Raw genomic sequence first — 13,783 nt, 5'->3', positions numbered from 1 at the left:
AACCAAACAAGTTGGGAAAGCATTGATTATACTGTATAAACAGCACTGAACGATTCAAAATACAAACTACAAATGCCAACATGAAACCGATACAAACAATTCACTAGGAGTAACATTTTTTTTTCCCTAATCTAAGTGCAGTGCCATGAAGTATTTGTGTTAAACAGATGTTGCCAGTAGGAATGGAAATGTTTTACTGTATCAAGTAGCATTCTTATGAAGTTCAACTTAATGCAATTTTCAGCATGTTCAGCACTGATGCAGATGTCGCTTTTTATGCATGCTGACTTGGCCTATGTGTAATATACCATACACTTTACAAAATATCATTTTTGAGTGGCAAAGGAGATACAGAGTACAGGGAAGGTGTTTTAAGTCCATACCTAGTCTATTGCTGGGCACTCCATTAAAGTGATTACATTTGTGAATGAATGTACAATAACACATCAATTGGTGGAAAACTTGAGAGAACAAAAAGCAAATTCAAAAAGGTCAAGAAAGCAAATGATCAGGATGGTGTAGTTTCCTTCCCCTGACTCCCCACCCACAGGCATGTTGAGTTTTGGTAACCAGGTAACAATGGCTTTTTCTGTTCTTCTCAGATTTTCATACTTATCTTTGCTTTCTGAAAAGAAAATGAAGAAGAAAATTAAGTATAGACAAAACCACCTCACACAAACAGGAAAAGAACAGAAAAATATAGGTTAATGTTCTATTACACTTTACCGAAGCATTGACTTCACAAATAAATTTCATTTGAAGCTAGAACTGAAGTAGGCTACAGGTACACACTGCTTGTGAAAAGTTTTTAATTACTTTCCTTTTCACTCTTATCAAATTTTCAGTAACACTGAAAGTCCCAGTTTCAGTGCAAATAATAATCATAATGATACAGGAAAAATTAAGTCTCTAGTTATTTCTCACCAAAAAAAAAGTCTCTGTCTTTACATACAGCAAAATATGTAAGGGTTTTTTGTTGTTGTTCTTTTGTTTGTATTTTTTTTTAAATAACGTCTTGATCTGGTTTCAAATAAAATTGATAAAATAAAATCTAGTTTATCATTCCTAACCAAGCTGCTGCTCCATTTACATTTCTTGTGGCACTAACCCACTAACCACAGCCAGCTCTCCCTAAATATTCAGAATAAGAAACAATAAATGCAATATTATTTCTTCCTGTGTCAGATTATGTTAGCTAGAATATAGTGAAATACCACCTACTTCATTTCAAGCGTGTGTTCCAGTAACATAGTCATGGCTACAAAGCACAAGAGAATTAAATCTTGCCAGAGTGGGGGAACAGAGAGGGACACGGATAAATGAAAAGGATCTTCCGTTATAATGTTTTATGAATATAATTGATAGTCAGTTGCTACAAGTTTAATTTTAATGTGAGGTGCCAGATTATTTTTTCTCTAGAGGAATATTCGTTTTCTGTAAAATCAGACATGATCCTAGAAATGCTTAGGCAATCAGAGTGGAAAAGTTTCATTGCATAACTAGAATTATCCTCTACTATCATTGAAGTTATTTAGCTGTTTTCATAAGAATGATCAGAGCACAGTATTTATTTCTCGGGGTTCTGTTCCAAACAAATCCAGATCAGGGGAACAGAAGCCACTAGTATTTGATAAAGGGATCCAACTTGTAAATGTGTACTTATCACAATTCTTCCTTACATTTTGTAACTGTAGAAAAGAGATTGAATACGGACTAAATGAGCTTGAAGACTGGAGCTGCCTTTCTGCCTTCTGGTTGCATCCCACACCAAGAGTGGGATGCAGACAGATTGTCAGGGTGGGACAATGATATTCTGCCCTTGCTTGCCCTGTGGAGTAACATCCATGGGCAGCATTCAAGTTTGTTAATCTAACACTTTTAAAGTTAAAACCAAACAAACATACAAACAGAACAAAAAAGTACATCAGGAATAACATACGTATAAAATGCAAAGAGAAAGAGGTAGAATGAGGGATGGGAACAAAAGTATAGCTACAATTTTTACTTACAATTCCGGAGTCATGTTTTGGTCTTATATTGTATAGCGACTTGCCCTTTTTCTGCCTGCAGACTTCCTCTGCTTCTTTAACTCTGAAGAGAGATATCATTTATAAATATTCCTCCAGACCAAAACCATTTCCAAAACCAGTGCAGCTTATAACTTACAAATTGAGGCCTGAGGACACAAGTGGATAACTTTATTTTTTATATTTTTATTAGTGCACTCCACAAAACAGCACCTTGCAATCTGTGGCTGTTGTTGCCCTACCACCAGGCTCTGGCACTTACAAGGACAGGCATAACCAATGACATAATCAATTTTAGTTATAAATGCAATCAGTACTTACTATAGTTGAAGTTTCAAATATATCAGGATTTAAAATACCCTGGATGACATGAAGAATACCTTTCAGAGCATTCATACCAAACACTGCTAAGAAAGCTTTTTTTCTTTTTATGAGTATTTAAAAATCATTCTTCATCTATTCCCAACCCCAGTACTTCAACTAGAGTTTAAAAAAAGTTTCTCATCAAGCTATCTTCCCTTTCACTCAATTTGTTCATATTTAAAATGGCAAAACAGCTTAACCAAAATTTCTAGTCTTCACTCTATGACTAAAAATAGACATTTGCAGAATCATTATTAAAGAACATGATGTTTACAACCAAGGTGGTACATGTCACTATACACATCTCTTTATTTCCAAAAATGAGGATGAGCAGCAAGGCTATAGGACTACTGGAGATGAAAGCACTTGGGCTGCTCAGATGTAAAGAGAGGAGCAGGTTGCAGAATTGAGGGTCAGCTTCTTGGTGCTCCCTGACTTGGTAAAGGGTACCAAATTAGAGCCTTGTGAAATACCACCAAATGCCACATTTTCGATGGGATAAGTGTCCTTTTTGTCACACACAGAGGGAATAAACCATGAAAGGCAGAGGGCTATATTCCAACTGGGAGCCTGCCAGAATAAGTCTGGTGGGTTCAATGGCATGCTGTAAAAAATTTTTTTACCATTTTTACTCATTTTGTAGATCAACCTTACAAACACACATGGTTATTGAAACACTGATAATGCAGATTTAAGTTATGAATTCTCTGAGCTTCAAAGACTTACATAAACCCTTCCTGTATGACGGTATTAAATGGTGTGAGATGTATAAATTAGTTTTTTATGAGAGATGAGAATATTATTTATAAATTAGAAAGTAGAAAATAAAAATGTAAATCCTATATTTGCTTGCTCCTGCCAACAATGTAGACTTCAGATAGCATTTACTCTGCCATCTCATTGTTATCCAACAGTGGGGAAGAAAAAAAAAAAAAAAGAAACAACAGTAAAATGATATTGAAGAAATGCTATATCCTTGGCTGGTTGCTTGCGGTTCATCTCCAGACCATGTCTGCTATTTCACTGAGGCTACACTGGGCAATGTGAGAATCAGATGTGGTGTTATTATTATTTTTAAATATTTGTGTGTGTGTGGTAAGGGCCAGATTTTGAAAATACAACTCCAACTGGGTCTGCTAAGCACATTAAAAATAAAAAAATCACCTTTACATCCATCTCTCCTTATTCCTATTTCACCAGACACACCTCATTCTTTTCATAAGTTTCAAATTTATACTTTCAAATATTAATTTTAACATCAGTTATTTTCCAGCACTTCCAACGAGCTGCTATCTTTGTTTGATGAACTTATATTTTATTAATGTAGGAAGACCTTCACGTGTAGAAGTGGGAGGAAAAAGGCTTTCAAACCTATTATTGTCAAGCTGTAACATTTTCTGACTGCAAATCAGATAGATTGCTGCAGCATAATATAGAACGAGAATGTCAAACAGCCAAGTAATCCACCTTTAAAATGTATTTAAATAAATTCAGTAAAAGTGGTGGCCAAAACGTGGTGATAGCTTTAAACAGAAACTTATGGGAATGATACAGAATGCAGTAAAGTTCAAAGACATTTTCTTTTTCCTAAAACGCCACTTTTTCTTCACATCTACTTACATCTGAAGGAGGAAAAGTATCTGTGACATCGATCTTCCCACGATCTTTTCCAAACAGTCAGACACATCCCAACCCATCAAAAGACACTCTTACAAAGTCAGATATAAAATAGCACGTCTTTCATATAATTTCCTTTTTTTCAGATACAAATATAGCTGGCTCCTTTCACTGGTAGACATCATTTAAATAAGAAAATGAAATATTACTTGGGAGTGAATTAGTATCAAATCCCAGGGACTATACAAGTACTACTGAGGTTATCAAAATGATGGGTTTATAGAAGCAATGTAATATATGCAGGTATTCAGTCTACTCATCATGCAAATGATAGCATACGTAACATACAAAAATATTTACCAAATCAGTTCACACAACTCTAGATGTTATTCTCAGGAAATGTCAGGGAATCTTTAGTTCTAGTCTTTGTCCCATCTAAATATCTCCCCTCCAGGACAGATTACCCACTGCTTGCATAACATACCAGGTTGTAAGACAGCACAGCTCTCCGGGGGTCTCGCATTAATTCAAAACAAAAATCCTCATATGGAATGGAACTGTTGACAATGCAGTGATAGGGGTTATTTTCTAAAAAGCTGGTCCCGTTAAGTGTCACTGTCAGCGAACCATCTAAATTTTCTGCTTCTGTTAGAGAAATCGCTGTTTGGAGAAAGGCTGTCTCTGCCTGAAACAGCAAAATGCTAATAGCAATGTCAATCTGTGAGGGTGGGAACCAGGACTTTTCTGTCCCTTACATTGCACTTGAAAAAATGATCCAGAACTTCCAGACTGATAAATGACAACCTTAAGCTTGTGCCACCCATTTTTCTAGGATTACATATGAGGTTCGAGTCTCACTAGTTTAATTGTGGTCCTCAAGTTTTTGGTAGCTCTTGTGAAATTCCTTGGAGTTTGAGCCTATTTATTCATACCGACGGGAATGCAGAAGATGAGAAGCATTACTCCCCAATGCACTTAAGAGAAAGCTAAGAGCTAGCAGCTGCTCAGTTCCAGTTCCAACCATATCACTGACTCACTGTGTGGGTTTGGGACAGCTCGCTGTCTCTTGGCCCCCATCCTGCTCCCTGTGCAGGAAGATTCACATGGTTGGATAGAGCCTCACTGAAGTCAATACGACCTATACGTATGCTTCTTCAGAAAGAAATATCCTTAGACATGTAAAGACAGCACACCAAAAGCTCACTGTTAAGAGGCTTAGTTTATGACCATGTTAAAACTGGAAGCATGGAGAACTGTATAAATCTACAGCTGTATCTATAAAAGAAAAGTTGGCAGACTGGTGAAATATAGAGACAAAGGCAATGATTAGCCTTCCAGGGTGCTAAATCATAAACCAGCAGAACTGGTATCAATTTCTACAGTATGCAAGTGTATTTTCTGAACACTGGCCATTCAACTAAATTAGGAATTTATTAAATGTAGAATTAAAATAACCCAGGAAGAGCAAAAGGATGGATTTTCATGTGAACATCAGTACCATTTAAACTGAAAGATCTAGAAAAGCAGAAAAAACATTATCTCTGAAGTGAGGACAATAATCTTAATTCAGTTGAAAAATAACTTTTACTTGCCACTGGTAATTTTTTTGTCAACTTCTTAGGTTTCCTCCACTGGCCCTGAATTATTCTTCATCTTCCCATCCATGAAACTCAGGAGATTTAGGCAAAACTGGCCTGCTTCTCTTATCTCATGCCTGGTTCAAGTGATGTTCTCACAGTGGCTAATTCCTTCTTACCTTCCTCTTGCTCAGGCTTTTCCTGCATTACTTCTCAATTACCCCAGTGAGACCCTGATCAGCGTGGAGATGCAAGATAATAACCTAAGACCAAAAGGTGCAAAACCTGTATGAATGCTAGCAGTTATATCAGGAAAATTGTGTTAACTATTCAACTATAGTGAGTTGTTAGAGCTTCATGAAGAAATTAATGGATCTAATTCAAAATTGGGAGGAGGGAAGAGGATATTTGGAGAAAACAACACCAGAACTATGAATCCATGAACCTCCCAACAGTCACAAAAGGGAAAGCAGTTGCAGACAATGACATGCTTCCAGGCTCCAGGCCAAGGTGACACTGCAGCTTTGCCAATGCAGAGCACAAAGAGCTCAGCTCAAAGGGCATGAAACAGTTAAAAAGACATCCCAAGGAAAATGAGTATTGGTTGTCAGGCCCTCTGTGGAAAGATAGGCTGCCATTGGGGGAGGATGTGGAAAAAGAATTTGAGGAAGGTGGGTGTTCCCCCGTTCCCGAGCATTATGACCCTTAGCCAAAGGCTAGCATGTGTATAGATTGATTTGTTGTTCTGAAGATCTGGTTTTACTTAAATTATTTAGTTCTAACACTACTAATGTTTTCTGTTAAAGAGGCTGTTCGGCCCTTTTTAGAACTACTGCTCTCAACTGCAACCAAATACTCAGAAGCAGGACAGATGGTCAAGGCATGATCTGAGAGTGGGTAAGATGGAGGTGACAAGGGACACGGTGCACTCCTGAAGAAGCCAGGTGGTACCATTAACTTGGTGACTGTGATGGGAATTATTTGCAAGCTTACAGTGTGCTAAGCTGCTTTGCTAGGCTAATGCTCAAGCTATCTCACTTCATACTTTCCAACTGCTTCTCAAACTCTCTTTCAGTAAACTGACTTTGGTTCATTTGCTATCAAACCCTGCCCCATCTCATGTCAATTCTGGCTTTAAAGTGATCCTATCAGTTTGATATGAAATATAACTTCAGCTGCATTACTTTTAGCAATTTTTGCCTGTTACTTCTTTTCCCAAATAATTTATTAATTTTGTCTTAATAAGAACATAATCCTATAAAAACTAGTCTTGTTAGCCTAGATAGCCACAGAGTTGCTTAACTCTCACTGTAGCAATCGGAAGAGCAGAGGTATTAACAGCAGTGGACCCAACATCAGGCCCAGGGCTGATTCCATAAATACTTAATAACAGTGTTCATAACTTGAATCTGGACAAATATATAGTATCTCCTTAAATATTTAATTTTGCTACAGCATTGCCTGCATTATTTCAGAAAGCATATACTTCCAAACAGCCCTAAGAATAAGAAAACACGTAGGGAATGTACAGCAGTGGGCAATCCATTGATAGATTAAAAAAAAAAAAAAAAATCTACAAATGAATGAACAGTCAGTCACAGAGGCCAAGAATTAAGGTCTCAAAATCTGCTATTTAATAAGATTCAGAGAGTCAAATAATTATGACCTGTAAGAAAGGAAGTGGTTTCCTATTTCCATAATAATAAAAACCCTTCTGCAGCACTTTCGCTGCCTTCTACCTCATATTTATTGTGAAACAAACATATATGAACTCTGATTAAATTTAAAGCCAGTCTGCAAGATGAATAAGCAAGTTACACTTTGGCATGCACACAGGAAAAAGAAACCAGACATCTGTACAAACCCAAAAGACAGAGTATCTTTATCTACCTTCTAGACCAAGAGCCAGCCTGGCCACAACCTTATCAAGGCTTAGAGACTTTCTGTCATCATTCAATCCATTGGGGAGGAGCCACTTTCCTGCCACTAAACATTAATAATTTTGTCTGAAGTATCTGTGGCAGACAGATTCATTTCCTACTGGCTCCATCTAGGCTTGGTAGCCTTTCACTTCCCTAGCGAGCCCTGCTACATGACAAATGTAAGCACAGTGAGAAGGCTGGAAGGTTATACGCCTCAGATAGTAGAGCTGCTCACAAAAACTTCCATGATAAACTCAGACAGACATTACTTTTACAGTTTGACGCTATAGTTCATGAAACCCAAAAGACATTTTTCTGCAGATATTCTGTATTTTTTAACATAAAACAAGGCTGAGACCAATAGTCTTTATAATACTAAATACTTATAATCAGAGAAATTAAAGGCATGTTGCCAAAATATTTTATGTAAGCTTGTCTGAGTTGGAGATATCATATTGATAATAATAATAGTACCTTTACAAATAAAAACAAATTAAAAAATCCTCAGCAAAAATATCAAGTGCCAGACAAGCTTAAGACTTCATGATCAGAAAACTTTAAAGCTCTTTCTTTGAAAACTCTTCAAGAGCAATGTTCCTATATTTTATTCTTTGACCCAGTTACGGAAATATTGAAATGATTTTGTGCTAAAGAGTTTCTCTTTAGCAAAAAAAAACCCAAACAACAAAAAACCTCAAAAAACAAACCAAAACCAAACGAAACCAACCAACAGCAACAAAAACAGAAAGGAAAATTACAATTCCCAACATAAAAGTAGAACAAAAAATGTAGAGTTTTTACTTTCACGCCAATAGGGTTGAGGTGATGACATAGATATGATTCAGTAACTGACTGCAAAGACTTTATACGGATCAGAAGCACATTGTAGTGTACCTGGTCCCATCAAACTGACTGATGAAACCTAGCCTCTGCCTACCAACAAAGAGATTACGTATTAGACTATCTTGACATCCCTGCCATAGTTACTTCAAGGACCACAAGGCAGACAATGGATGGCTGAAATACACAGTGATTAATCATACTTTGGCTCAGAGGACCAAGGACAAATAGATTAAAATGTTTTAATCTGTCCACTTAACACAGAGTAAACTGTAGCAGGATCCTGAACAAGATCCCTGCTGTGTCAACAGTGTAGAGTAGACTTTGGAGAATACATTTCAGATTTTCTTCAGTGTAGGTCATGTCGAATGGGCCTAAAATAAGGCTTCGAGGCCAACTGAAGTTGAGGCCAACTGGATGAAAATAAGATCCCCCCATTTGCACAGTCTTACTGTAGTCCACAACACACTTCAAAATATTCTGAAAGAATTTCAATTCAGAAGTATTCCATTTCACTCAGTCCTATCTAGCAATCATATTACTGGTGATCTAGGGATTCTGCTTTTATCTGTGCAGAGATACACAGATGTCCATAAATACAAAAAAGTATATTGTGTTGAAACATAACAAGATGATAACTTTAACATTAAAGAAAATTTCATCTTGAAAATGATATTGTAAAAAATAAAACTTGTAAGGATGGCTATGATTCTAATAAAATGCAAATGTTCATTTACCCACTTAAATACATTTCCTGACTTCTGCCATCTTGTCAAAGTACCCAGTATTTCAGGCTATATCTGGCTACTTTCAGGCAAGATTGAAATCACTTTCCTACAGACTTTGCCCATAAAAATTGAGATTGCTCTAAGAAAAGATAGTCATCACCTTCCATTGTTTTTCTTGGAACTGAAGCCAGGTTGCTTTCAAAGAAGCTGGCTGCATTCTGGGCTATTTGGTTAGGAAATTCAACAGGAAATGATAAAGGAAGGGAACAAGACTGGAGGTGAGGTAAAACTGGTAACATAATCAGCAAGCAAAAGAAAGAAAACTCATGAGTGAATTGAAACATGAAACTTTGCTGTAAAACATTTTTAAGCAGCAGATGAGGTAAAAGAAGGAAAAAATGCGATGTGTAAAAAAGAATGAGAAAAGTCTTGGTGAACAGACTTCATGGAGAAGGAGATTGTCTTAAATAAGATTATGGAGACATACCCTGGACAGATGAGTTGCTACATTGGGTAACTGGGGCTACTACATTGGATAATTGATAGCTACAAGATTGGCAGTAGAATCAAAGATGAGAATTGCGTAAATAGAAGAGATCACTGAAAAGCAAAGAAAAAAAGTCAGGTGGAGAGCCACAGAATTAGAGATATCCAGCGCAGGAGATAGGAAAATAAGAGGCCTTCGGCTTTGCTGCATCAGGTAAAAATAATCAAAAGTTCTAACGTAATGACTCAAATGTAATTATGTAATGATTCAAAATGACTGCAGGCACAGTGAGACTCTTCTCAAAAATGTAAAAAAACCCACCAATGTTAGACTGTTCCCTGTACTCATGTCATAAAACATGCACACAGACACGTACTTAAACTTAATGGACGTTGCCATTATTATGCCAACTCCATGCACTCATTTGGCAAACTCCCAGTTACCAAGGAATCTAACATCTTCAGTAGTTCAGGATCAGTCTGGGTTACAGTGGATTTTAAGTCTTTGTGAGTGTCTCAAACTTTTAGGGTCTAATATGTTAATGAGAAATGCTGCTCATTTGTAAAATATCACATCTTATTGCACCTCAGATGCCAATGTAATCACTTTGCCTGAGAATGAAAACATTTCACAAGTATAGAAAGTATAGCACTTCTTGTCAATAATTCTGTTTAAATATTTTTGTGATGTAATTTTTTTCACCAATATGCAAATATCTGTTGAGTACGTCAGGCTGATTTTTATTATAGGCAAGTGTCATTCTTTTTTCAAGGAACAAGAAAGGGTTAAAAAACCTGAAAAGATCACTATATGGTAGGAATCATGGTATTCCATCTCACTAACATCATACCTGTCACACCAAATCTGACATTACAGCCATGAAAGCAGACTGCAAACTTCATTATGAGATAATGACTGGTATCTATCTCCAATCTATGCACACCAGGATGTAACATGGCATGCCAGCATGATACAACACCATCAGCAGGTAAATAAAGATGAGCCTGCTGAAACATCCTTCTGCTGTTTATGTGGGCGCATTCTGGAATCTGGCCTCATGTCACAAAAATGACGAAAGATCACAGATTTCAAATTATTTTTTTTACTAGATCCTTCACTTTGTTCAAGTTTACTATTTGTATGCACCAGCTGATTTACAGTTGCATATGGAAATACTTGTTCCTGCCTTACAAAACACAGTATTACTTAAAAATGTTAAACTAAGGTATTTAAAATTTCTACCAAAGAACCAGATTGAGAAACTTACGTCCAAATGCTTTTATTTTTCACAAATTTCTCCCTCAAAGGTAAAGCAAAAAATGAAAGTTACTGCTCTCCTCTCCCAACCAAAAAATGATAGTGTTTTCATTGGAAAAAAAAGGATTAATTGCTGAAAGTGCACAAGGAAGAGAAAGAAAAAAAAAGTACTGAAATATTGAGCAATCTCTCTCAGCTGGACAGCAAACTGTCTCTTTGTGAGGCATGGCCTTGAAGGACTGTTCCCAGCTTCTGAATCTTTGGTGTGTTTGGGCTTTTAAGTAGATTTTCCAATGCCTGTAACAGTATGTTCTGTTCAGAAAGCTATTTTATTCAAGTTAATAGTTTGAAATACTCTCGAAAACTGAAGATCCTTTTAATTAATCAGTTCCAAGTCACATAAACTACCTTCTGTTTTGAAATGTTATTATAACCATGAGTTGTAAAACTAAGCATACCAGCATGCAACTCAGCTGATTAGAGCGCAATAAAGACATTGAGATTAAAGCTCCCAAGTCAGAAAATGTATCTACCTGTAACGACTTACTAATGTAACACTTGGAGCTTTCAGTAGGCATTATAACAGCATGCCAAGCAAAATGTGACCCCACTAAACATACTCCACATTTTCTTCCTTTCCCTCTCATGTTGCCCCTCCATCTACGTTTATCTTCTCTTTACCTCCATCTCCACATTTCTTTGCAAGTGCATATTCCCATATCCCCCAAGTTCTCACTCTCAAGTCTGACTCACTGGTTCCTATTATAAGCGTTAACAAAATATCCCTTAAATTACTCTGAGAGGACGTTGCTCATGCTATGGGATTTAATGCCCTCCTCTGCAAGCAGAAGTGGCAGCTTACCAATACACTCCTCACTGTGCAACGTACAGATATCCAATGCCAGACTTTAAATTGCTCAACAGCAAGTTTTAAATCATCCTGCTGAGAAGTCTGTAGGGAGACATACCAGTCTTTCTGCAGAGGGAGATCAATGAGCTGTGGAGACATGCTGGCCAGGAATCTCCCTTTCATCTAGATATACACAGTGTGACACACCAGGTGCCAGCTTAACTGCTATTCTTACGGGAACGGGCAACTTTTACATTTGAGACACGAGTGCATTTTTTTGAGTTTATAGATTATTTTTAATGTGTCAAAGATTTATCGTGGGAGTTAAAGGGTTGAATAAAGTCAGCCAAAAGAAATTCTTAAGCTTAGTGTTATGCAAGATATCAGGGACTTACAGAATTTTACCATCATGTTGATCCTGCTTATGAACTCTCCTCTGCTGGTATCCCTGACACAGTGAATCTCTGTTCAGTGACATGCCTTTGCATAAGGGCAAGGGCCACACGAGCTTATGAGCAATGTATACCTTATGTACACGCTAACAGGACACTGATATCTGTCCTTTTATTTCTCCCCCCTACGCTGCTGTCTAGAAATACGACTTTCCCCTGTTTTAGGCAAATCTTTGCAAGGTTGCACAGGCGCTCTGGAACAGCAAACAATCTGAAGAAATGGAAACATGTCCAGAGCTGGAGTGGACAAACAAGTGCCAGTGCCTCACTTGCACCCAGAGAAAGGGAAACTGGAACTGGGGCCCTGTCTTGTCATTGACCTGTTTCCAGTAACATCTGAATGGGCATCTATGGCCTAATGATACTGGTATTAAACTTTCAGAGCAATGGAAATTTTCTTTGTTCCCATTTCTTTTAAACTTAAAAACACTTAAAGGATTGATCGATTTTTGTTATTGTAATGAGCCAGGATGTATTTCACAGTGACAAAGAAAACTTGAAGTTCTAGTCCTAAAGATGGAGCATTGCTGTCCATGCCAATATGAGACTTTCTGATAAATAATTGTATTTTAGCTACCATGAACTTTCCAGCTCCGTATTTGATTGCCATACCCAGCAGCTGCTTAACTGCCTAGGACAGGTTATCTATTCCTGGTTCCTAGGAAAGTCTGGGCAGCAGTTCTGTAGGCCTTTGCTGGATGTCAAGAAAAATAAAAATAGTTTTTGCTCTCACAGAAGTGCTAGATTGGAATAGTGCATTTAAAATTGAACATCTCTACCTCAGATATATAAAGAAACCAGGGGGTAGAATGAAGACAGAGATTCATGAGTAAAGAGTTAATATATTTACTGGTCAGTTTGTACAAGGCTCCTGCCCTCATTACGGAAGACTGGTGGCGTGATCCTCTAAGAGCTTTTCTAAAAAGTTGAGACTTTTGCATATCCGTCACTGCAGCTGTGCATTATCTGACAATATGTATTCGGAGAGCAACACACATCTCATGGCATGCAGCAACTGAAATGCATATACAGATAATGAGTATGCTGAACAGGAAGTTCACAAGGTTCAAAATCTTTTTTTTTTTTTTTTCCCAAACAACACTGAAAAAGAATTAGGGAAAGTTCTTCTTGACTTTCTTGCTGATCACAAGCTATATTGACAGATACGTTTGAAGAGGTTTCAAAATTCACATGCAAAGCCTGCCGTGACACATTTAATATACAATGAAAGGACACTACCTACAACATTTAAAAACTCTACACATGCACCTTTAGTGTTGTTTTTTCTTTTTGCTTTGGTTTCTTTTTTTTTTTTTTAAGTTGCTTAATCAGAAAAAAGTTGTATTACTTGGACAATTTTCAGTTAAAAGGATACATATTTAGGATAGACATAGCATCAGAAATTTCAGCCTCCACAAATTATATTTCAGAACTTTATAAATAACCCAGGTAACAATTTCTATCGGAATGCTCCAGTTAGCCTTGAGTGCAGTGTGACCACAAAAAGTAGTACTGTTCAGAGAACCTTTTGGCAGACCTATGCTTTCACTGTAATTTTCAGGTGCATATTTTTTTATTGCTACTGTATTTAACAGTTTATCATGCATAATTTTCTCTACAGCTGGTATTTTCCAGTTCTGCTTTATTTCAAGCGAGAGAACTG

General features: G+C 37.1%; 1 protein-coding gene across 1 annotated transcript in view; it reads right to left on the bottom strand.

The window, feature by feature from the left end:
* Positions 1-598: 598 nt before the first annotated feature.
* The window catches only part of FMN2 (formin 2), a 155,906-nt gene continuing 142,721 nt past the window's right edge, over positions 599-13,783 (bottom strand). The window contains 2 exon segments of the mRNA XM_065632449.1: positions 599-625; positions 2,010-2,091. Of these exon segments, the coding sequence (XP_065488521.1) occupies positions 599-625; positions 2,010-2,091 (109 nt within the window).

This window comes from Caloenas nicobarica, chromosome 3 (genome assembly GCF_036013445.1).
Source record: "Caloenas nicobarica isolate bCalNic1 chromosome 3, bCalNic1.hap1, whole genome shotgun sequence".
Taxonomy (NCBI): domain Eukaryota; kingdom Metazoa; phylum Chordata; class Aves; order Columbiformes; family Columbidae; genus Caloenas; species Caloenas nicobarica.
This window is presented reverse-complemented; position numbering and strand designations above follow the sequence as displayed.